Consider the following 26675-nt stretch of genomic DNA (forward strand, 5'->3'; position numbering starts at 1 on the left):
AACAATTGCACTTGCATTAATTGACACAATCATGTTGTGTTGCAATGCAACTTAAATGAAGTCTGCATCAAGTGGGGCTTGAACTGGCAACCTTGAGGTTCTAAGGCACACACTTAAGCGAGAAGCCATTGGACCAACAGACCTGACCTGGTGAATGAGAGAGAGAAGAGAGAGAGAGAGAGAGAGAGAGAGAGAGAGAGAGAGAGAGAGAGAGAGAGAGAGAGAGAGAGAGAGAGAGAGAGAGAGAGAGAGAGAGAGAGAGAGAGAGAGAGAGAGAGAGAGAGAGAGAGAGAGAGAGAGAGAGAGAGAGAGACGACATTTTACATCCTGCCAAGTGAAAAGCAACATGTGGTTTCACAGTGTCTGAATTAAATATTAGATTGTAATGTCTTAAAAAATTGCAAATGCATTATTTGATGCAGTCATGTTTTGTGCGATGCAATTGAAAAGTGGAATGACCCACCTACAGACAGAGCCAGATAGACAGACAGAGTGAGAGAAACAGACAGCTCAACCTATTGCCATTGACAGGAATCAAACTCTCCACCTTCGGACTCACAGAATGAGACACTACAAGTAGTGCTATAACTTCATCCAGGCTGAAGTTGTCTGTTGAAGATCATACACTTTTGCCTTCTGTCATGAACCAAGCCCCTGTTTCACTAACACTAAGATCACTCGTTCACAAACCATTTACCAATAGAGAAATTGTATGTCTCCTCGAAACCGAAACCAGTGAAAGCAGCCGATCTACAAGCTCACAAAACGTTGCTATCTGAAAAGTTGTGAGATTGTAGATCGGATATTTTCACAATGAAGTACGTCATACATTGAAAAAACATACTCTCAAATAAGCATTTCATGTTATCTTTACCGTTTGCATATGTATTCATTGATACAGTCATGTTTTTTGCAATTCAACTTAAATGAGTCTGCATCAAGTGAGGCTTGAACCGGCAACCTTGCGGTCGTGAGGCACTCGCTTAAGGGAGAAGCCATTGGACCAACAGACAAGAACCTGTGAAAAAGGAGATCACACAGATGATACAGTTTCACGCAAATAGCTGAAAAATCCTGGGTTTAAGTGTTTTTCAAACTGCTCAAAATTGCAGACAATCTAAGGGCGGAGCTTACTGGTTAACGTGATACATGTGTTCCTCATGAGTCAAGGCACATGTGTAAGCAGGTTTAATGGCTGTCGGCCAAACGAGGCATGACTTTTGCCTGTTTAAAGTTTGCATTTAAAAAAAATCGCTATAGCGCCCCCCTTTGACCAATTGGAGTAAGATTGGTTTCAGTGATATTTGGAATGACCCTCAACATTACCGCAAAGTTTCAAAGAAATGTGAGTCTGCATGTATGTGTTAGGGGCAGATGAATAATTGTCATAAAACTGCAATATTCATTGGCTCATTAAAGCTTCATTTTTTCACTTATGGAAAATCTTTGCTGCTTGTTTGTCGGCATAGGTCCAAAGTTCATGTGTAAAACGTTTCGTGCAGATTACTAAAAAATCCCAGGAGGAGATAGGTTTTAACTGTTTTTCATATAATTCAAAATGGTGGGAGATCTAAAGGTCAGAGGTCAAAAGTCAGAGTGTGAAAGTTGTTCATCATGAGTAGACGCATGTGTGTATTGAAGTTTCATGGCTGTAGGTCAAACAGGGCATGAGTTGTACCTGTTCAAAGTTGGCATTTTGCTATAGCGCCACCTTTTGACGAAAGATTGTGAGAATTATTTCTTGATAGTTTTTCATGACCATCTACCATATGGCCAAGTTTCGTAAAAAGCGTATGCACGGTTCAGCCAGAACTGCGAAAAGTGGCAGAAGAAAAAAGAGGGCAACATTAAAACAGGTCCAGAGCTGAGCTCTGGCCCCGTAATGACCCACCTACCAGAGCCAGATAGACAGAGTGAGAGAAACAGACAGCTCAACCTATTGCCATTGACAGGAATCAAACTCTCAACCTTCAGACTCACAGGCTGAGACACTACCTGTAGTGCTATAGCTTCATCCAGGCTGAAGTTGTCTGTTGAAGATCATAAACTTTTGCCTTCTGTCATGAACCAAGCCCCTGTTTCACTAACACTAAGATCACTCGTTCACAAAACATTTACCAATAGAGAAATTGTATGTCTCCTCGAAACCGAAACCAGTGAAAGCAGCCGATCTACAAGCTCACAAAACGTTGCTATCTGAAAAGTTGTGAGATTGTAGATCGGCTATTTTCACAATGAAGTACGTCATACATTGAAAAAACATACTCTCAAATAAGCATTTCATGTTATCTTTACCGTTTGCACATGTATTCATTGATACAGTCATGTTTTTTGCAATTTAACTTAAATGAGTCTGCATCATGTGAGGCTTGAACTGGCAACCTTCAGGTTGTGAGGCACGCGTTTAAAGGGGAAATCCACCCATTTTCAATATTTAACTATGTCATTAATATAGCATAAAGGAGTTGTGTGGAAATAAGAAAAAAATTTAAAAAAAATTAACATTGCAAAAAAATGTAACATTGCAAAAAAATTAACATTGCAAATTACACCATGATGAGTCATCACAGTGTAATTTGCAATGTTAATTTTTTTGCAATGTTACATTTTTTGGAAATGTTAATTTTTTTTTTAATTTTTTCTTATTTCCACACAACTCCTTTATGCTATATTAATGACATAGTTAAATATTGAAAATGGGTGGATTTCCCCTTTAAGGGAGAAGCCATTGGACCAACAGACAAAAACCTGTGAAAAAGGAGATCGCTCAGATTATACAGTTTCACGCAAATAGCTGGAAAATCCTGGGTTTAAGTGTTTTTCAAACTGCTCAAAATTGCGGACAATCTAAGGGCGGAGCTTACTGGTCAACGTGATACATGTGTTCCTCATGAGTCAAGGCACATGTGTAAGCAGGTTTAATGGCTGTCGGCCAAACGAGACATGACTTTTGCCTGGTTAAAGTTTGCATTTTCAAAAAATCGCTATAGCGCCCCCCTTTGACCAATTGGAGTAAGATTGGTTTCAGTGATATTTGAAATGACCCTCAACATTACCGCAAAGTTTCAAAGAAATGTGAGTCTGCATGTATGTGTTAGGGGCAGATGAATAATTGTCATAAAACTGCAATATTCATTGGCTCATTAAAGCTTCATTTTTTCACTTATGGAAAATCTTTTGCACATGTTTTTCGGCATAGGTTCAAAGTTCATGTGTAAAACGTTTCGTGCAGATTACTAAAAAATCCCAGGAGGAGATAGGTTTTAACTGTTTTTCATATTATTCAAAATGGTGGGAGATCTAAAGGTCAGAGGTCAAAAGTCAGAGTGTGAAAGTTGTTGATCATGAGTAGACGCATATGTATATTGAAGTTTCATGGCTGTAGGTCAAACAGGGCATGAGTTGTACCTGTTCAAAGTTGGCATTTTCAATTGAGTGCTATAGCGCCACCTTTTGACGAAAGATTGTGAGAATTATTTCTTGATAGTTTTTCATGACCATCTACCATATGGCCAAGTTTCGTAAAAAGCGTATGCCAAAAGTGGGAGAAGAAAAAAGAGGGGAACATTAAAACAGGTCCAGAGCTGAGAGCTCTGGCCCCGTAACTATGCCGCATCAAGGATTTTATTAGGACGGACCTATTTTGAGGTGAGACGTGTTTCCGGTTCTGCCCATCCGGCCACTTTTTATTTTTTTAACTTCCGCTCCCGACCGGATCATATACCCGAAAAGGAATGGTGCCCGGGCTAGCTCTTTAGTAACAGTTCAGGTCAGGATACCAATGTTATCCAATCAGGAGAGAGAACTCGCACAGGATACAGATTAACCCATTAAGACCTGAGGCCGATTCTAAAAATGTCTTCTAACAGTTTTCTGAAAAACGTATGTTGCCATATCAGTGGTGCTCAAACCCTTTTCATGTCAAGGTTCTTAGTTTACTTATGTATTAGTTTATTGGTAGATTACAATTTCTATGCATTTGATGTGTTACCTTGTGTTGTCCTTGCTTACTGTAAATCACTCTGGATTAAGAGCGTCTGTGCTAAATGCCTAAATAGTACATAGTACACATAATAAGTACATTTACTCAAGTACCTTACTTAAGTAAAATTTTGAGGTATTTTTTTACTTTCTGGAGTATTTCAAAATTTCTGTACTTTTACTTCTACTCCACTACATCTCAGAGCCAAATAGTGTATTTTTACTCCACTGCAATTATTTGAAAACTTTAGTTACTAGTTACTTTGAAGATCTTGATTATTATTACAACAAGACATACATTACCCACTTCAGCCCTATATACATTTCGTCCATTTGAAAATAGCCGATCTACAAGCTCACAATGCGTCGCATCGCGACGCATTGTGAGCTTGTAGATCTGCTATTTTCAAAAGATTTTTATACGTTTGAGAACTTGAAATGGGACTTTCTGTTTAATGAGTACTTTTACTTTTGGTACTTTAAGTACATTTTGATGCCAATACTTTTGTACTTTTACTCAAGTACATTTTGAATTCCGGACTTTCACATGTAACGGAGTATTTCCATATTGCAGTATTGATACTTTTACTTAAGTACAAAAATGTAGTACCTTTTCCACCACTGTTCGATTCCAACCGTGTCTCTCTCTCCATCCATCCATCCCTCCAGACTCGCTCGGCGGCCCATTCCCGGCCGCGGCCCACCGATGTCACCACAAGCCCAACAAGCGCTGCCTGCCCATCCAGTGCGGCGGGGTCGGGGGGGTCGGCGGGGGTCCGCCGGCCCTCAGCCCGCTGCTCTTCCACCCCAACACCAAGGGCTCGCAGATCGCCATGGACCCGGCCCAGAGGGTGGTCAAGAGACAGGCCAGCTTCTGCAACGCCATCACCTTCACCAACCGGCCCATCGCGCTCTACGAGCAAGTCCGCCTCAAGGTAGGCTTTATGTACAGTATATTGGAGACTTAAGTGGTCAGATGGGTGTGTTTTAACCCATTAACTCATTCTCTGCCAGACTTATTTCTGGCTGTGTTTGCCCACTGCCAGCGATTTAGTGTTTTTTATAACTTTAAAATTTTCACTTTTTTTTTTTTTCATTATGATCGCAAGTCCAATCGTTTCTAAACACACAGGCGAGTCGTGCACGTCGCTCAGACAACAGACATTCCGATCGGGGCGGAGTCCATCTCCTCCAGCCCAGTGTAAAAACACCATGTTTCGCTATGCCTATGTGAACGGAAAACTCACTCACTTTTTCCACCTCGCCACAGACCTCGCTAAATCCCTTATGATCGCGTGTTCAACTGTTTGTAGACACACAGGCTAGTTGTGTGAGTGGCCCAGAGAAGAAATTTCCAATCTGCGACATTCCATTTTGCAGTAGTAGCAGTTTCAAAACAGCGTCGCTAAACAGCATTCCACGGCGGAGAAATGCAAAGCCGAGAAAAGACCGTTTTAGAGGGGGACCTAAACCGGAAGCGGACGCAACCGAAAATCTTCGATTTGACGTATTTCCGTATCCGTGTGTGCTACAATGAAATGTGTCACTGCGAGAGATGAAGGAACGTGAGATCTTGTTTTAAAAAAATATTTTGCAAAATTACGGCAGTGGCAGTGAATGAGTTAAGACCGGGATCGCATCCGTGTCATTTTAAGATTTATTTGGCTATTCAAAAATAGCATATACAAGCTCATAGCGCGGCTATGAGCTTGTAAATCTGCTATTTTGAATATATACTGTATATATTTTTAAAGCGAACATTTGTAACTCAAATCTTTGCTTCTGGGGGTCCCTGTAACAAAACATTTTGAGACGGGGCTCCGCGGCCAAATACATATCATTTTCGAGGTCCTTGACGTGAAAACGTTTGAGCACCGCTGATTACAGCAACATACGGTTTTTTTTTCAAACTAAATAACTACTCCTCCTTTTGAACTCCATACCTGGGGAGATTCCTGGTTCATTTGGGTTTGAGAATTGATGATGGACTTTTTATGCTTTTGCGTGAAGGTGTAGTATGATCAAGTAGGGCATTCATTTAAGAAAAAACACAAAAAGTTAGAATATGGAGATAAGAGGAGGCCCGACAGCAGGGATTTAGTATATTGTTGACGTTGGGTGGAAACCTCATAATTATGTCCAAAACTGTTACTTTTCAGGATTATTTTATGTATAAAATATGGAGATACAAGGTTTTTGCCCGACGTCAATGACATACTTTGTTGTATGCTGTAAAAAAGCAAAATCAGCCAATCTTCTACACTAGGGTTCATGTGGTTAAATAGAATTTAAAAATACAATTAAAAACAAATTCTGCCTCTATACACTACAGCACATTGCCTGTGGTTTATGCCACTGTAAATGAATGCATCCTTTCTGGTCTATAAGAAGTGTTGAGTTAGCATGTTTAATGGTGAGATCATAACCTACTTATAAACCTAACTTTGTCATGTTTTCTATGTTTAGCTGTCCTCTGTTTTGGCTGCATGTCTTCATCCAACTTTGATGAGTTTGGGAAAAAACTGACCGAAGACAGACTGTATCACATACTGTACAATACAATTAGCCTATTTACCCAAACATAAAGCTCAGAACTGACATTTTGTCCATTATTTCAAACCTTATTTTATATCATATTTCGACAGACTACTCTGCTCAGTAGTCTGTAAGATTTTACGCCAATTGTTTGTTTGTTTGCCTAAACAAAGTTATAAGACTAGCTGTTTGAAGGCATTACAACTATTCTTTTGCATGTATACAGTGGTCTCCTCAATAGTGTTTTGCTTTGGATCTTTGCCTCCTTGGGAAGCCTCGGACTCATATAATAGGCAATATAATATTTTGACACCATACAACTGCCTTGGCAGCAAAAAAAAGCAATAATTGCAGGTGTTTGCAGTTAAAAGTCAGCCACAGTATTCCCAAAAAAGGCATGAAACATCTTGATAATGATCGGGCGTGTCCTTGTCCCACAGATCACTAAGAAGCAATGCTGCTGGAGCGGGGCGCTGCGCCTCGGTTTCACCTCCAAAGACCCCTCCAGGATTAACCCCGACAACCTGCCCAAGTACGCCTGCCCCGACCTGGTGTCTCAGAGTGGCTTCTGGGCCAAGGCCCTGCCCGAGGAGTTCTCCAACGAGGGCCACGTCATCGCCTTCTGGGTGGACAAGAAGGGCCGCGTGTTCTACCGCATCAACGAGTCCAGCCCCATGCTGTTCTTCAGCGGGGTGCGCACCACCGAGCCCCTCTGGGCCCTCATCGATGTCTACGGCCTGACGCGTGGAATACAGCTTCTAGGTAAGATTCTTTGTTCCGATCTGCATTACTTTTTTTCCGCTGCCGCGGCCACTAGTCCTCCGGTAGTGCACACAAAACCATGCAACGTGGCCCGGTAAGCTGGCGTAGCGGGCACCTAGGCTCTACAGTAGCCTGACAGCGCGTTGCGGATTCGAGTGCCGATCCCGACGGCCTTTGCTGCATATCACTCCCCATCTCTCTCTCCCCATTTCGTGTCAACCTACTATCCTATCAATAAAGGCATAAAAAAGCCCCAAAAATGATCTTAAAAAATAAATAAAACATACAACATAAAACAACATACAATATATATATATACAAACAACTGACACAGTCTATACTTACACAATGAAAAGTCCCAGCGATAATTAGATAACAATATATCAAACATCATGTACACAAATGTTAGGTGACATCATTCCAGTTGTGTGGTCGAGTTTGTTTGCGTGAGTTTTGATTTGTTTAGATTGTATAGATTTCCACTGTCTGGAGGCTCCATAAATAACTTATTTTTTATGTTTGAATTTGGTTTTGGAAGATCCAAATAGCCTACAGTAAGCTTAATAGTCTGGTTTGATGACTATGTTATAAACCCGAGTTAACTAATCGATCTCTGAAGAATTCTGGCTTCCCCTCAACTATTGTACTGTATTTCTGGCAAATCTTAGAAGACAATGTTAATTTAGCCTCAGAGTCAAACATGCCAGACTGTGGTGCATCTTTGCAACATGAAGTGACACAAGCGGGGGCGTCATTTGAGGTTCTGGAGGATGGCAGTTGCCAGCCACTAGCATTTGCACTTAACCTCAAAGTCAGTATACTTGTATGCATATTTTCTCCACCTCTGAATTTTTTTTTGCAGATTAATTTGATTTTTTGATTGGCGCCAAGGCAGGAATTTCAGGGAGGCCACGAAGGCCATGGCCGTCGTTGCCCCTCGGTTTGGCCTTGTGCCCCTAAAAAAATGGCATGCCCTGAGGCCACAGTGACCTTAATGCCCCAGCTGACTGTGCCACTTTCTCCTCTGCCTCTTTTTTGTCAATATGTAGACACCAGTGTCTCTTTCTTGTCATGTAGACACCAGTGCCTTTTGTTGAGATTCTGAATTCTTAACTCCCCTGAGTCTCCATCTTTAAACCAACCCAGTGACTTTGATTGGTGCCGGGCTGAGCATGGATCAGATTGTAATTACCATAATGTACTTATTTCACTACTGATAGTCTACATATTACATTAAAAATCATCCTTAACCCTTAAATTTAATTAAAAATGCCCCTAAAATGACGAAATTCCAGGCCTGATTGGCGCTGATGGCAGCTCAATCCATGCCTGTCCATCTGCATTGTCCCTGTTTTTGAGCATGTCATCATAGGCTAGCATTTAAAATAAATATTTATATATATACCGTATATTTTCTTTTTTCAATTCAAATATAGCGATAATAGCAGATCTACGGACTCACAACGCGGCACACTCGTTGCAATCTTGGCTATTTTCCCTATTTTTTTAATGGGGCTTAAGTGGTCACTTTAAGCCCCGGCCACACCAATGATTCGCAACGCAATTATAGTTACAACTGCAACCATGTAGCAACTGCAACCACTTGTGACCACTTGCAACATCATCCCGAAACGGCGTCAATTCAGACCGCTGCAAGTTCCTTGCAACTGGTTGCAACGTTGCAACCAGTTGCGTTGTGAATCATTGGTGTCTGTGGACTGGGCTTAAGTGAAAAAAAACAAACAAACAAGTGACCATCTGTGTTTTCACTTTCCACGTTAGTGCGTGTGACAACAACACAACGTGACTACTGCACACAAATGACGCAGATTGCCATTTATGTTGTTCCACACGTGTGTCCTTGAAGATCCTCCTGTCATTTGTTTACTGTAAACAACAGGTTCCACCTCTGTGTACAGTAAAGCCCTGCATGAGCCAATGGAATGCTATCTATATAACCTAGTGGTGCTCAATGTTTGGTCCGGGGTGCACCAGAGGGTCCAAATAGACCCTTATATGGGTCTGTAATTCAGAGCGTGTACAAATGGAACCAAATGGACCCGTAAGGGTCCATTTGGTTCCATTTGTACACTCTCAGAATTAAATAAGTAGAGTTCAGTTCAGTGATTATCTCTGGCACTCCAAGCTACACTGTAACATTCTCAGTGTTAATTTAACTCAAACGCAAAATGGAACAAAGCTCTCAGAGTTACCGACCCGTAAGGATCTATTTGGACCCCCTGGTGGTCCCCGAACCAGACGTTGAGAACCAGTGGTCTCTAACCAATAATTGGCTCCCCTGTATTTACGCTTCCAATTTTGACATTAAATGACAATGAGGTCAACGCATAAGAGACACCTCTGTGCATTAACGAGGCATGCTACGCTAGCTTATAGCATACTGCATACCACAAAGGCATAGCATAGGACAGCATAGTCCCGGGGCCTTTTATGTGACTTGGGGTGGGGGGTGGGGGGGGGGGGGGGTGTATATAGTATACACACACACATATCCAGTGCTGTCATCCCCAGTCATCTAGTAAAAATAGACCTGAGGTCAAATGTCCCGCAGATAGCACATTCGATCCTTATTGTGCCCCGTGTTGATTGACACTGGTATCTCTCAGCTGGTGGGGGGCGGGGGAGGGGGAGGGGGGAGAGCGTATTTTGCATTGCGAGTGTGAGGGGAGTTGCATTATCTGTACGACCCCTCCTCCCTCCTCCCATCTCATGCTTTAAGCTCGTTTGCAGCCACAGGTTTTAGTTGATGTCAAAACCAAACGGTATATATACATACGGTATATCGTCGCCTTCATGGCAGAAACCTCTTATCTCCGTATTTTAACTTTGTGTGTGTTTTTTCTCGAAACGTGGTGCGACGCGTTTATATATATTTCTTTTCCCAGAGATATATGGATGCTGGGGTTCAAGTGGTTTTTACATTCAGCCCATAAGCAGGGCAGCCTAGAGCATTGGTTCTCAAAGTGGGGTCCAAGGGACCACCAGGGGGTCCCCAGCTAAATGTGGTAATACAGCATCACGGTCATTTTTCCGTATAAACACTTAATTCATATTTTATACCTTGGGCTATTCAAAAATATCATATGTTCAAGCTCGCTGTGCGGCATGAAGATTTAGAATAATTTAATAATCTTCTCTTCTGGGGTACCCCTGGCACAAAACCCTTTCAGATGGGCGGGGGTCCACGGCCAAATACATATCAATTTGGCGGTCCTTGACTAGGCCTGTCACAATTATTACATAATCGTTTAATCGCAATTATTTTATATAATCACAATTATTTTTGCATAATCGTCATAATCAATTCCATGTTAAAAAATGTCATATATTTTTAAAAAATGTCAAAAATAGTGGAAATAGCCGATCTATACTTATTTTTAAGTATTATTTTTAAGTATAAATTAATTAAATATGTGTTATTTGTCATATCTGCCCTGTGCAACTTTTGTTTACGAAAGCTAAAAGCCAAACAGAAATGTCATTTTTATTCATAATGTTCCATTCATTTTCAAAACACAATTAAGTCGTTAATCGCAATTATTTGAGTGACAATTAATCGTCGACTTAAATTTGTAATCGAGACAGCCCTATCCTTGACACGAAAAAGTTTGAGAACCACTGGCCTAGAAGAGAGAGACTTCTCCCATACCTTGGTGGGTGGGTGTGTGTGTGTGGGGATGGGGGGTGCATGGGGGGGGCTACTGAGTGACATGTGCCCTTACAAGCAAGAGGCCTGGTTCAGGGGGGGGGGGGGGGGATGGAACAGCCACTGGAGAAGAAGGCTGAGATGGGAACCACGTCATGCTAGGGCAGACATATTGCTCCCTGTGACTCACATTTCTGTCCGTAATGCTCCGTAAAGCTTCCTCCGCTCTCAGATAAGCCCAGAGGCTTTTAGAGATTGTGTGTGTGTGTGTGTGTGTGTGTGTGTGTGTGTGTGTGTGTGTGTGCGTGTGCGTGTGTGTGTGTGTGTGTGGCGTGTTCCTGCCTTTCAGTCCTGATGTTATCACGCAGTCCTCTTTTCATTTGCAGTCTTTGAATGACAGCAGCATTACTGCTGCTTACAGGCGGGGGAACAATGGACTACATTTGCAAATGAAGTGCTTAAGAACACGGTGCATCCTCGCTTCCATTTAATCTCAGCTATTTTTAGTGAGCACTGTAGTTATTGTTGTTGTTGTTGTTTTTTTCATTCACTGATGGAGTCTGAAGTTTTCAGCCATAAAGATGATTTTTATCTTTAGGATGATTTTATTATTATTATTGTTTTTATTATTATTATTACCCTTATTATACAGGCCTATCATAGTTTACATTAGAATGGAGCATCTGTGCACTCATATCCACTTGAACCCCAGCATCCATATGCTGGGGGGAATTAGCCAAAAACACGTTTTTTTTTGGCAAAGAGATTTTTGTGTAGACAACTAAGCGGTCCAAGTACAGTTGCAAATCAGGTCCGTTTTTACCAAGAATAGAGGGTTTAAGTGGCTAAGCTCTATTTTATACATAAACATTTATAAATCATTCATTAATTGTAATCAAGGCAAAAGTTTTACATTGTCTCTGTCGGGTGGATGGTGGAAACCTCATGTCCAAAACTGTAACTTTTCAGGATTCAAAAATAGCAAAAGTACTTTGGATGTTTTTGTGTGCCACTGTAATATGATCAAGTAGGACATTAATTTAAGAAGAAACACAAAAAGTTAATATATGGAGATAAGAGGTTTCTGCCCGACTGCAACGAAATAATCGTTATATTGATTTGAAGTCATGTCACAGAGGCCTTAACCTGCAATGGCAGGATGAGGCAGGGTCTGATTTACTGGCATTATAGCTCAGCTAGCGTGATGACAAGATTTTTAAAAACGTTCCTTGTCACCTCAGGTACACCCGTCCCCTTCCTGTCCACTAATGAAAAGGAGACATAATGGGATAGCTAAATCTGACTGTTTTTGTGAACCATCCTGCAACTTTGGCCTTGCAAAGGATAGTGACATATTATGCATCAAAATAACAAACAAACCAATAAACTCCTCAAAAAACAAGAAACTTAAAGTTAGGGTAAGGTAGTATTTTGTTAAAAGGTTAAAGCACTATATTCTGATAGTAATATAGTAATCATTGCTATAGAGTGTTTGTTCAGTAACAGGAGTCTCCCTGTCTCTCCAGCTCTTTAATAAACAGAAAATACATTTTCCGGTAGGTGTCAAAATCTCAGCCAATCAGGAGAAAGTACCAATTTTTAAGCTTAATTTTTATAGTGTTCCAGTTCCAATTTTGCCTGCTCATTTATTAGTGTCATCACTTCCTATTTTCATGGATAAAATTGGAAATGAAACTGAAACTGAAACAAAAATGCATTTTCTGTTTAGAGCTGGAGAGACAAGGAGACTCCTTTTACTGAACAAACACTCTATAGCAATGCGTACTATCAGAATATGTTTTTAACACTTATTTTAACCAAAGAAAATCACTTACCCTACCTTTAACTTCGGTCGATTATTTCTCCCCTTCAATCATACCAATTGGTATCGTATTTTATATTGTTGTTATAGTCGATTAGTCACCTTTACAGCGAGGTTTACTGTGTAAGGATTGTGTAATCATGGAATGAGCAACACAGCTAAACGTGTGGGTAGCACCCCCCCCCCCCCCCCACCAGGAGGGGGAGAAATAAACGTATAAATATTTGCTGGATGTGCTAGTAGGGTATCAGCAGTGGTGGAAAGTAACTAAGTACATTTACTTAAGTACTGTACTTAAGTACAATTTTGAGGTATTTGTACTTTACTTCAGTATTTCCAATTTTCAGTACTTTTACTTCTACTCCACTACATCTCAGAGGCAAACATTATACTTTTACTCCACTACAATTATTTGAAAACTTTAGTTACTAGTTACTTTTTACTGTAGATATAAATTATATTATGAAACATACATTAACCACTTTATCCCGATTTTATACATAGGCTATTTGAAAATAGCCGATCTACAAGCTCACAACGCGTCGCATCGCGACGCGTTGTGAGCTTGTAGATCTGCTATTTTCAAACATTTTTGTACTTTTACTTTTGGTACTTTAAGTACATTTTGATGCCAATACTTTTGTACTTTTACTCAAGTAACAATTTTGAATTCCGGACTTTTACTTGTAACAGAGTACTTCTACATTGCAGTATTGATACTTTTACTTAAGTAAAACATTAGAGTACTTTTTCCACCACTGATAGCCTCCTATACGTAGGAGGCGATTGACTGTGGCTGGCCTTGAACTTGGGCAAATGCAATATTGCTGAAGGTTTGGCAGGGACAATTTTTATTGACAATCTCTCTATCTGAAGCCATCCCCATGGGAGGTAAATCCAACAGGCCACAGAGGTTGTTTTAATATATACCCACATCCTGGATCCTATATAAAGCTCAGCTGTCACTCTTTTTGTGCACATGCATGCGCGCGCATGTGTACACTGTACATGCACGCACCCGTGCACGTGTAATACACGCACGCACCTGCGCGCACACACACAATATGGCGATGTCTTTGGACGCAGAGAAGTAAACACGTTCACGCAATGCGCGCGCCCACACTCTGTCACACACACACGCACACACACACACACACACACACACACACACACGCACGCATGCACGCGCGCACGCACACACACACACACACACGCACACACACACACACACACACACACACACACACACACACACACACACACACACACACACACACACACACATGAACACACACACACACATAGGCCACAGAAAAATGCACATCAATGTCTTTGGACACATAAGTAAAACACTTACACACACACGCACACACACACACACACACACACACACACACACACACACACACACACACATATACACACACACACACACACACACACACACACACACACACACACACACACACACACACACACACACACACACACACACACACACACACACACACACACACACACACACACACACACACACAGAGAGAGAGATACTAGATTAACTGTAGGAAGAGAGAGAGAGAGAGAGTAATTCCAGGCTTGTGTGTGGAGCCAGACCAAGTCAAAGTCTTTATGAGTGAGTCATAGTGGAGGTTTAATGGTGCGTGCTGCATGGGGCTTTTCTGTGTCACCTCCTCCCCCCCCAAGGGACAACAGGATGCAGTGTGTGTCCTCACAGCCCGCTGGACGCCATGCTTCATCCTGATTCATGGGGTGGACGCAGGTGATGTAGCCTTCACCTCACCAGATGAAGGCTGTTAAGCTGGGGAGATGGATTGAGTTACATGCTGGCTCTTGGAGTCAACAGTCTTGACCGTGGCAGGAGTCCACATCGCTGCAACACAGGGCTGGGCAATTAAGCGGAAATCTTGCCCTTTAAGCTCAGGAGATGGATCGAGTTACATGGTGGCTCTTCTTGACCGTGGCGTGAGTCCACACTGTCCACATTGTCACACAACATCCCCAGAGTTGTCAGAGTGGCCTCCAATGTGACCAGTGGTGGAAAAAGTACTCCAAATATTTACTTAAGTAAAAGTATCAATACTGCACTACAGAAATACTCTGTTACAAGTAAAAGTCCTGAATTCTAAATTTACTTGAGTTAAAGTACAAAAGTATTGGCATCAAAATGTACTTAAAGTACCAAAAATAAAAGTACCAAAATGTTTGAAAATAGCCTAGGTATAAAATAGGGCTAAAGTGGTTAATGTGTGTTTTAAAATATCATAATTTATATCTGCAAAGTAACTAGTAACTAAAGTTCTCAAATAATTGTAGTCGAGTAAAAGTACAATATTTGCCTTTGAGATGTAGTAGCGTAGAAGTAAAAGTACTGAAAATAGGAAATACAAAAATCGTGGGATAAACAATTAAGATAAAAAAAAATAAGTCCCACTGTAAATCAAATTAGTTGAAGCCTATCCAGCTTGCTGCTTAGCAGAAATGGACATTTAAAGAATATATAATCGTCGGGTGGAAACCCCATATGTCCAAAACGTGTTACTTTTCAGGATTCAAATTCAAGCTCAAGCCCTCAAAAGGCGCCGCTTCACGCCGCGCTTCGAGCTTGTAGATCTGCTACTTTTGATGCTTTTGTGTGCCACCGTAGTATGATCAAGCAGGGCGTTAATTTACAAAAGAAACACACAAACTTTGAATATGGAGATAAGAGGTTTCTGCCCGACAGCAACGATTATGTCAAAGATATTTTCAAATACATTTTTTGTGAATAATTGGTCGAATGCCCTTCCGGTCTGAATTGTAGCCGACAGCTTCCCGTTCCCGACGTTTTACGAGGCGTCGTTACAGACTCTCTGTAGCATCTCTCTCTCTCTCTCTCAAGCATCTGGCCTGAGAGACTATTAGAACAATGACTGCGGTTCATATCAAATTAGTTGACAAATAAATCACGTTCTTATTCACCCCTCGCGGGGCAATCTGCCGCTGCTTACCATCAGTGGTGGAGGAAGTACTCCGGTTTGTTTACTTACAATGTAGAATTACGGTACCCTGTTATGGGTACAGGTTAAGTAAAAATACTCTTTTCAAAATGTTTCTTGGGTAGAAATATAAAAGTATCGGCATCAGTAAAAGTACTCATTATGAATGACCTATTTGTTTATTTCAAAATCTTTAATAATTTCAAAAATTTCAAATGATTACTTTGCCAAAAATAGCTGATATACAAGCTCACAACCTCTCACAGATGGTAGATCTGCAATTTTTGCAATTTTTGGAATCCTGAAAAGTAACAGTTTTGGACACGATATTTATGTCAGACCATAATCTCCTCCTGTTGACCAAAGAAAAGCCTCGTTCTCAGGCCAAAGCTGTTTGACGCGAGGCAAAACGAGTTGTGAAAAACTCGACGTATGAAGGTGTGCGGGGAGAGAGATACGGCTCATTGTTGACGTCTCTCACAAAACTTGTCAGACAAAACACGGCAGCTTATCACTGAACAGAGGTGTCAGCCTGCGACGCGGGGTCGTCCATTTAAACCCTTTTACAACGTGTCACAGTCGGCGGAGGTGCCGAGGCAAGATATGTCACTTCTGATAGAAAAACGCCTGCGTTTTCATGCCGTATATTCCAGATGGTTTGCTTTCACACACACACACACAGTCAAACATCCTCAGTGTATATTAAGGCTGAGAGCGTATACGAATGGACCCCGAGCACTCGTGATGTGACAGTGCACACTCACGGTGTACTGAAGGTATATTTCACCTCTAATTTGCCGTGTGTAGCGTATGACTGATATGCTGTGATTATACTTCTTTTTCCAGATGTCAAACAATACACGCCTTGTCAGGCAGCGTTTAGCACTCACAATACGTAGAACGGGAGGAAAAGTCAACATAATTTTTTCCCTCTCATCTACAGTACCGTTAGCGGGTCTCTGTAGAAGCACCAGGTGCAGCTTGTTTTTTATTAAATCTTAACTGAACCACATGGTCTCACTGTGTTGCATCAGAATTGGATCCATTCCCTCCGCAAAGACTCATACTGTAGGTCTGTTCATTATATGTGACTAGAAAACCCAATTAGAAGCAGCTGTGTAGAGTATAATCGTATTAACCCATTCAGACCGGGCACGCATCTCTGCCAATTTTTTTTTCTTCTTTGGGTTATTCAAAAATAGCAGATCTACAAGCTCATAGCGCGGCACCGAGTGCCGCCCTATGAGCTTGTAGATCTGCTATTTTCGAAAAATTGTGAAAATATCGTGCAAATCTTTGAATATATATATTTTTTAACTACATTTGTAACTCAAATCTTTGCTTCTGGGGATTATACAAAACTTCTTCTAAATCCTAACAGTTTTTTTTAAATGTGTCTCACCGTGGACCCCAATCACAAAATGTTTTGTTCCAGGGACCCCCAGAAGTTGTAACAGAGTTAAAAATGTTCACTTTAAAATATACATATTAAGAGATTTGCACAAATTGTCCAATTTTTTTTTTAAATTGCAGATTTACAAGCTCATAGCGCTGAGCTTTTATATCTGCTATTTTTTAATAGCCAAAGAAATCTTAAAAATGACACACAGATGCGTTCCCGGTCTTAATGGGTTAACGCAGTGTGTTAACTCATTGACTGCCAGAGTTAAAACCTCGTTCATAGCAGCCCTTGCCAGCGATTTTCGTGTTTTTTTGTTTCGTTATTTTGTTATTTAATTCACATATAGAAAGTCTAGCTTGACACTTGAATCGTTTTGATCGTTCCACCACTAGAGAGCAGCACATACCAAGCTTGATCGCCTCTCGATCACACTCGCCCCCTCCCAGACCCACTCACACAGTGAAACACATGAACCGGAAGTGAAATGTCTCAGATTCTGTTATCGGCGAAAATTACTTTGTGATACACAACGGGGATGACTGTTCGTCACCCAGACCATAGATTATAGGAGGGGAGGTCTCCGATCGTTTTTCATAGCGTGTGAAAAACCGTTTGTTTCCCTATTATGGTCGAAAATGACTGGGGGGAAAAATGTAAAACCGAAAACGGAACCCAAGTCATGGAACCGGATGCAGTGGTGGTTGAAGTAAGTGGAACCTGAAACTTAGCCTGATTCATAACAGAATAGCGTGATCAGAGCATAAAGATCAATAAAGACCATAGATCGCATTAACGCGATCCTGGCGGCCAAGCACGCTATTTATTAGATCGCGTTAATGCGATAATGGCGGCCAATGAGTTAATGGCATGAGATTTGGAAGAGGGAGTTTGTTTTGGGTGTATGCATTATGGTTGTGAAACATGGGTCTTCAACAAGAGGGTCCGGGCTGAAACCCTTGTGGGGGGGGGGGGGGGGGGTCCTCAGAGTTACTGCAGCGGGCCGGCAAAGTTTTGTGTAATAGGAATATTTTGTATTTTATCTATTATTATTATTATCTATTATGGAGAAAATTTAATTGAAAAAAATAGCTAAAATAGACGATTACAACACACTTCATTGAGACGCGTTGTGATCTTGTAGATCGGCATTTTTGTTGTTGCTATTTGTCATAAGGGCTTTATAAGTTGTTGAAATGAGTTCCAGCTTGCAGCTCTAATAACGCGCCTGATTATGAATATATACATAATCATATTGGGAACTCCGCTCATCTGGCCTTCAAATAACTCTGTTGATTTGATGGAAAACACACACCTGGTGCTGCTCAGAGAGGGTGTTTTACACCAGCTGAATGACTCACGCCGTCTGCAGTGGTTGGTGGAAGAATGTTCTTAACCACTTAAACCCCAGCATCCGTATTATAACCTGCTAGTTATAATGTGCTCTTCCGCTGAGTTTATAATGCATTATGACCAGCACTTATTATTATTATTATAAGTTATAATACTTCATAAACATTGTTATACTTTTTTTTGTTATAAGTATATTATCAACATTTGTTATTATGCCTTATAAGTGCATTATAAATGTGGTTATAATAACGCATCATAGACCCAACCCTTAGTATAAAGTCTTACCAAAAACTTACGCACTTGAGTACCTCAAAAACGTATTGAACCCCATCATCCCTATTGTGGGGAAAGCTTAGAAAATAGCAGATCGACAAGCTCGCAACGCCTTGCCTACAATAACAGAAAACATAAAAGACACCAGTATAGAGCCCTGAGGTACTCCGGGTCGACCATATGGGGTTTAAGTGGTTACGTGCAGTACTTGAGTAAATGTACTTGGTTCTTTCCAGCAGTGTGTGTGTGTGCAGTAGTAGTGGTGTGTTGCCCGCTGTGTGTTGGCTTCCTCCACAGTGCACACACCCTGGCTCCTCATCTCAGCCCTGCAATAACATCAACTCATCTGGAACCATGGCAGTCTATTAGGAGAAGGCTGGAAGGCTTCCCCCAGCCCAGAGACACTGACTGACTTACTGAGATAAAACCATACACATAACAGCAGCTATAGCAGGACAAACGTGCAGACTTCAGTATAAAATAAGTACGCTTAAAGCCTCAATCCTGAAATTATCGTTTTAATGAATGAAAACGTTATGTTTAACCACTTTGAAACTGGTGTCCCTATATTTTGGGAATGTTCTGCACGACACAAAATAGGCCTTAATCAGAATCGGAATCAGAATCAACTTTATCGTACGTAGGTGCAAAGAAGTGGGTGGAATTTGTTTTTTTGTGCAAGTGCAAGTACATTTACTCAAGTACTGTACTTAAGTACAATGTTGAGGCACTTTTACTTTACTGGAGTATTTCCAATTGTCTGTACTTTCTACTCCATTACATCTCAGAGGCAAATATTGTACTTTTACTCCACTACAATTATTTGAAAACTTTAGTTACTAGTTACTTTGCAGATATAAATTATTACATTATAAAACATACATTAACCACTTTAGCTATTGTATTTTATACCAAGGCTATTTGAGCTTGTAGATCTGCTATTTTCAAACATTTTAGTACTTTTACTTTTGGTACTTTAAGTACATTTTGATACCAATACTTTTGTACTTTTACTCAAGTAAATTTAGAATGACAGACTTTTACTTGTAACAGAGTACTTCTACATTGCAGTATCGATATCGACTTTTACTTAAGTAAAACATTTGAGTACTTTTTCCACCACTGCATGTAGAACATGGTGTCAAGTCGGACACCTAATGTTTGACAAGTACTGTAGTACTTCCTGAAGCTCATACGCCAAATATATACCATGGCCAAGCGGTGACCCCTACCTTTTCAGATGGGGGTCCGCGGCCAAACGCGTATCAATTTTGGGGCCCTTGACGGGAACATGTTTGAGAACCACTGACTTACAGATTGCAGCTTTAATGTGATATTTTGACTTGGGTTGAAGTTTGACTTGGCCACGCACTAAGCTTCCACTTTAATAACACACTTTTCCTGATGCTTGGACCAGGAGCTCCAACAACAATACACAAAACAGAACACATGGCCCAGAGAGAACAGACATTTCTTTTTTTTGTGGTCAATCAAGAAATGTAGCAGGTTTTAGATTACATTTTACTAAGTGTTGTGTCTCGGAATCCATGTCCAACACAGATCTCCACGATTTATTTATTTATTTTATTTTACCTTCATTTTACCAGGAAGTGCCATTGAGAATGTCGACTCTGTCAGGTGGAAACCTCATACTGTCCAAAACTATTACTTTTCAGGATTCAAATAAAAACATAGCGAAAGTAGCAGATCTACAAGCTCGAAACGCGGCGCGAAGATACTTTTGTGTGACGCTGTCGTATGATGAAGTAGGGCATGAACTTACGAAAAAACACAAAATGTTAGAAAATTGAGAGGTTTTTGCCCGACAGCAACGATATATATTTTAACCCATTAAATTAAGGCCTGAGGTTATACAAAATGTCTTCTAAATCCTTACAGTTTTTTGAAAAAACTTATGTTTCTATATCAGTGGTTCTCAAACCTTTTCATGTCAAGGACCCCAAAATGTATATGTATTTGGCCGCGGACCCCCCCATCTCAAAATATTTTGTTCCAGGGACCCCCCAGAAGCAACGATTTGAGTTACAAATGTTAAAAATATATATTCAAAGATTTGCACGCATTTTCTTGATTTTTCAAAAATAGCAGATCTACAAGCCCGTAGCGTGTAGATCTGCTATTTTTGAATAGCCAAAGTGTAAAAGAATGCTTTTTTAGCTCAAATCAAAAAGTGACACAGATGCGTTCCAGGTCTTATTGGGTTAAAAGAGAGACCTGTCCAAGGTACTATAGCTGCTGCATTTAATCACAACACAAATAACAAAAACATATCAAAATGCAACATGCAACGGTACGTTAAAAATAGCATCCATAATAAACCAGAAAAAAAGCAGCTATTAAAGCACAGCTCTTTCCCTCTCAGGAAAAAAACAACCACCTGCCTCCATCACCACATCTTTTATGATGCCCTTAAATACATCAATGGATATAAATGTGTCTAATTTTAGATCTGTTTGCAGCTTATTCCGTGCCCAAGGTACAGAGTAAGAAAATGCAGTTTTCAGTGGCGCTTTGGTCAACCAAAAGAAAAGCTCAATAACGGTATAAGGAGACTAAACGGATTCTGTTAAACTTGGCATTTAGAATTAGCTTTAGGGCTGGATATATATCTGGTCGCTCGTTTTTTCCTCTTTCAAAAGAGATAGAAATGGCCAGATATTAGCGAAAGGATCTGTGTTTGAACTCTGAATGATAGTGAGGCCCTTCAGTACGTAATCTTTCATTACAGCTTAAGCACAAGCAGGGCTGAGCCAAAGATTTATGTGAAGTTTCCTGATGTTGCTTTTCCTGAACCTCCGCATGTCTTTCCTGTGTTCCAAATACTACATTTAGAAGTCAAATCAGGAGTGTTCATTGAACTCTGAGAGTGTGCAAATGGAACCAATTGGACACGAAGGGGTCCCTGGTTCTCAAACTTTTTTATTCAACTCTGAGAGTGTACAAATTCTACTCTCAGAGTTACAGACCTGTAAGGGTCAATTTGAACCGCCCTCAAGGGCACTTTGAGAACTACTTGTCTATTTGGTTCCATTTGTACTCTCTCCGGGTGAAGTAAACTCTCAGGATTTGACAGTGTCGGTTCCAAGCTTCATCTTAATCCATTAAGACCTGAGGCGATTCTTAAAAATGTTTTCTAAATCATTTTTTTGGAAAAAAAATTGAAAACATTTTTTTTTCAAGATTTTTCAAAAATAGCAGATCTACAAGCTCATAGTGCGGCACTCGGTGCCGCGCTATGAGCTTGTATATCTGCTATTTTTGAATAGCCAAAGAAATCTAAAGTGACACAGATGCGTTCCAGCCAGGTCTTAATGGGTTAATGTGGATCCACTACAATATCCAGCCATACAAGTCTGGTATTCTGGTATGTGATGCAGACACACCCCGCATTCTGAGGCAGCTGCCAAACGGAATCAACACCATAATTTATTGTGACCAGCTGATTTAGGCCGGAGATGGCAAAACGGGACTTGTGGGTGGGGTGGTGGTGGGCTTCGGTGGGCCCGGTTCGGTGGGCCTGACGCACACTCTTATGAAGGGAGGAAAGAGAATAAACAAAGAAAGAGAGAAGGAAAGATCGAAAAGAGAACAAAGTGGCCCTCGTCATGGCAGAGTCGTGGGGCGTTGGTTTCCAGAATAGTCACTTTGTTGTTTTACTTAAAGGATGACTTCACCCATTTTCGACCTACCTATCTTCATGTAATTGGTCCTCACTAATGCTCATTATAATATGGTACCATTTTTGTCTACCTGTGTCTCAGAGGAGGGCCGTGGACAGTTCAGAAACGCGCCTACCAGTGACCATTGTTAGGCAGGTTCCTCTAAAGTAGGTCCTTTAAGTAAAAGTAGCAATACCACTGTGTAGTGTAGTACAACGGATAGGCTATTTTCGATTAGGTGAAGTATAAACTAGGGATTAATCAGTTCATGTAATAAGTTAATAATTCTACAAAGTAACGTAACTATAAAAGTACAATATTTCCCTCTAAGATGAGGAAAGTGTAAAGTATTGAATAATAGCCATACTTATGCTGTACAAGTATTAAGTAAAAAAAATCTCAACTGTACAGTACTTGAGTAAATGTACTTTCCACCTCTGTTTGAATGTGTTGGAGCCTGTTTACAACAGACATCATCTTAAGAGGATAAGTGTCTGTGCTGCCTAATCAAATGCTCTGCTGAAAGCAATTAAACTTAATCACCTGCTGTGATTGGAAACGTCCAGCCAAAAACCAAAACACACATAAAAAGCCAAACCCTATTTTGCAATCGTCTCAAAGAAAGTTAAAGCTGCAGTCTGTAACTTTTATGTCCTGTCTGGGATTTAAACCCAGGTCTCCTTTGATGAGATAAATTAACCACTAGAACCCCAGCATAATCCCTATTCTAGGGGAGGGGGGGGGGACATTCGCCAAAAATAGCCGATCTTCAAGCTCCTTGTAGATCGGTTATTTTTGGCGAAGACATTTGGTGTTGACGGGAAAATAAAATACGGTCCAAATACAGTTGCAACTCACGTCCGTTTTACCAAGAATAGAGTGTTTAAGTAGTAAAAATAATATTTTATTCATTCAAATAAGTTCTGGATTGCAGCTCTTTAAGTCTGGGCTGTGACACGAATAGTGATCTTCTCCTGTGACCCAGTAAGAAATGATTAATATCAGCCTCACGTCATGCTGGAGAACATTCATAATACACTGGGGGCCCTATTTTCGCCGGTGCCTATTTAAAAAAAAACATTTTCAAATAGTTCAACTTGCCGATCTACATCGACACTTTGTGAGCTTGTAAATTGGCTATTTGAACTATTTGAAAATGTTTAAAAAAATGTTTGCAAATCTTTCAATATGTGTTTTTTTACTCAAATCTTTGCTATAGGGGATCCCTGGAAGTTGGAACAAAACATTTTGAGATGTTACATGACCTAAAAATGTTTCCTAAATCCTAACAGTATGTTGCTACAGTATATCAATGGTGCTCCAACTTTTTCATGTCAAGGACCCCCAGAATTATATGTACTTGGCCCGCGGACCCCACATCTCAAAATATGTTGTTCCAGGGACCCCCCCAGAAGCAAAGATTGAATAGTGAATGAATAGTGAACCACTGCCCTATATATCCCAGAAGCCCCGCTGAACCCATACTCCCCAGTGAGGAGGACTGGGTCAGTGTGTCAGGGAGTAAGCACACACCTTCCATGTACCGTTTGCTTTTATCTCCCGCTCGCCTTGCTTGAGCTTTCTAAATTCCACGGTTGGTCGGTGAACTGTAATCTCCGTCTCTCTCTCTCTCTCTTTCTCTCTCCATCTTTCTCTCTGGCTCCAGGCTTCATTATCCCCTCTCTCGGCCCCACGCGGGGGGGATTCATCTCTCTCACCGGCCCACTCAGTTCACTCCTCTCATTGCCTCTCCTATATCTTCTCTTCTCTTCTCCCCCCGTCTGTAGCGTGGTCCGCCTATCTCCTATCCTCTTCTTCCTCATTATCTCTCCCTCTCTCCTCCCCCTCTCTTCTCTTCTCTTCTTTCTCTCTTCTCCCCATGTCTTTAATGTCTTATCCTCTGGTGCTTTCATTATATTGTTGCTGCCTGTCAGGCAGAAACCTCGTATCTCCATATTTCAACTTTTTTCTTTTGGGGGTGGGGGTCAGTGCCCTACTTTGTCATACAAGAGTGTTGCACAAGTGTTGTGAAAATAGCAGATCTACAAGCTCACAAGCTCACATATTATTTTATTTATAGATATTTTTTGATCTGCTATATTAGCTATTTTTGAAAAATGTGGAGGTGGACTGGTTACATCTGTGTGTGAGTTTTATAAATATTGAACCAATGACAAGTATTAACAAGCGCTTGTGACTACATAATACTGTAACTACGTTGGATCCATTGGAACACAGGTTCTATTTTCTGTTTTCTGAACAGTAACAGACATACAAGGTTTCAACCCCACAGTGAGGACATCCTACATACAGTATCTAGGGCTCTCCTCCATCTTCATGTCTAACTGTCCTCCCCTCTCCTCCCCTCTCCTCTCCTCCCCTCTCCTCTCCTCTCCTTTCCTCTCTTCTCCTTTCCTTTCCTCACTCATTTCACTTTTCTCCCTCCACTTACATCAGACGTTGGCCCTCTGAGACTCATGGATAGAGCAAAGCCCATTTAGATGTCATCGCTGTCGGGCTACATATTTCAACCTTTTTTATGTTTTGTTTTTTAATTAATGCCCTACTTCATCATACCACAGTGTCGCACGAAAGTAGTTAAAATAGCCAATCTACAAGCTCACAAACGCACGGCATTGTGAGCTTGTAGCTTGTAGCTTGATTTCACTATTGGCTATTTTCACTATTCACTATTTCACTACTTTCACTATTTTAATTGTTTTATTTAAAATAAGGAACAGTTATGGGCATACAAGATTTACACCCGACATCAACGATGTGTTCCTCTGGTGGGACGATGGCACGTTCAGTCAGTCTGCTCCAGCTAGCAAAGACACTAAAGCCTCCCTCCACCGGGGGAAAGGAACCATGTAAGGCATTCATTTACCAAAAAGTACACAACAAGTTACAATATGGAGATAAGAGGCTTCTGCCCACACTTTTCTACTTTTACTTGTGTCAAATTTTTAATACAGGCCCCTTTTACTTGCAACAGAATACCTTTATGTCGTGGTAGTATCGCTACTTCTACTTAAGTACAAAAACAAAATCTGAGTACTTCTTCCCGCACTAAGCCAGCCTCCCCCTCTCTTCACCTCCCCACGCGCCGCGCGGCATTAGCTAGTCTGCATCGCGAGCTAATCAAAAACACTTAGAGCACGAGCCAAAGCGTGAGCGTGGCCCATGTGCTGGCCAAAACACACACACACACACACACACACACACACTCTCTCTCTCTCTCTCTCTCTCTCTCTCTCTCTCTCTGTCTCTCTCTCTCTCTCTCCCCCCCCCAGGCTGAGTATTATTGTTGGATTAGCCCAACAGGTGCCGAATTATCCTAATCAGAAAACACTCGGGGCGGGGAATCTGCGCTGTTGGGCAGAAAACCTCATATCTCCATATTTTGTAAATGAATACACTACTTCGTCATACAAGAGCCTCGCACAAAAGTAGTGAAAATAGACGATCTACAAGCTCACAACGCGACGTGTCGTGAGCTTGTATCGGCTGTATTCACGATTTAAAAAAAATAATTGGCCTACTAAAAAAGAAACGGTTTCATGACATACAAGGTTTCCACCCGACAGTGAGGGAAAAAAGGCCACGTCTGGATGGATTTGATGGAAGAAAAGCAGCATCCAGCCAGGGTTTAACAGGGAGTTGACCCGTATCTCCCTCCCTCTATGAATGAATTAATGGCTCAGCCCAACAGGTGCAGTGTGTAAATTAAATTAATTCAAGAGTGGAGTGGATTTCCGTGAGGAGCTTTGTAATGTTCTTTTGTTTTAGTTTTTCCTCCCCTCTCAGTAGTGTTGTAAAGTAACTATACATTTACTCAAGTACTGTACTTAAGTAAAATGTTTGGGGTACATTTACTTTATTTTTAGTATTTCTTTTTTTTTTACTAAATTATACTAATACACCACTAAATCTCAGAGACAATTATTGTAGTTTTTACTCCTCAGAAATAATTACTTTTTTTGTAATCAGATTTAGATGCAAAAAAAAGAAAAGCTAATCTACAAGCTACAACAAGTGTCACATTGAGAGCTTGTAGATCAGTTATTTTAAAAAAAAATCAAACATTTTCTACAGGTTTTGACAAATGTTTGTATTTTTACTTTGATACTGTAAGCATGTCGTCTCTGTCGTGTGGAAACCTCATATGTCCAAAGCTGTGACTTTTCAGGATTCAAATTCGAAAGCA

General features: G+C 40.8%; 1 protein-coding gene across 1 annotated transcript in view; it reads left to right on the plus strand.

Moving 5' to 3' along the window:
- Positions 1–26675, plus strand: part of neurl1aa (neuralized E3 ubiquitin protein ligase 1Aa) — an 88211-nt gene that overhangs the window by 25290 nt on the left and 36246 nt on the right. Inside the window, exons 2-3 of the mRNA XM_080446553.1 lie at positions 4651–4916; positions 6957–7278. Coding sequence (XP_080302679.1) covers positions 4651–4916; positions 6957–7278 — 588 coding nt within the window. The remainder of the gene's footprint in view (positions 1–4650; positions 4917–6956; positions 7279–26675) is intronic.

Source organism: Gymnoscopelus braueri, assembly GCF_963280865.1.
Source record: "Gymnoscopelus braueri genome assembly, chromosome: 2".
Taxonomy (NCBI): Eukaryota; Metazoa; Chordata; class Actinopteri; order Myctophiformes; family Myctophidae; genus Gymnoscopelus; species Gymnoscopelus braueri.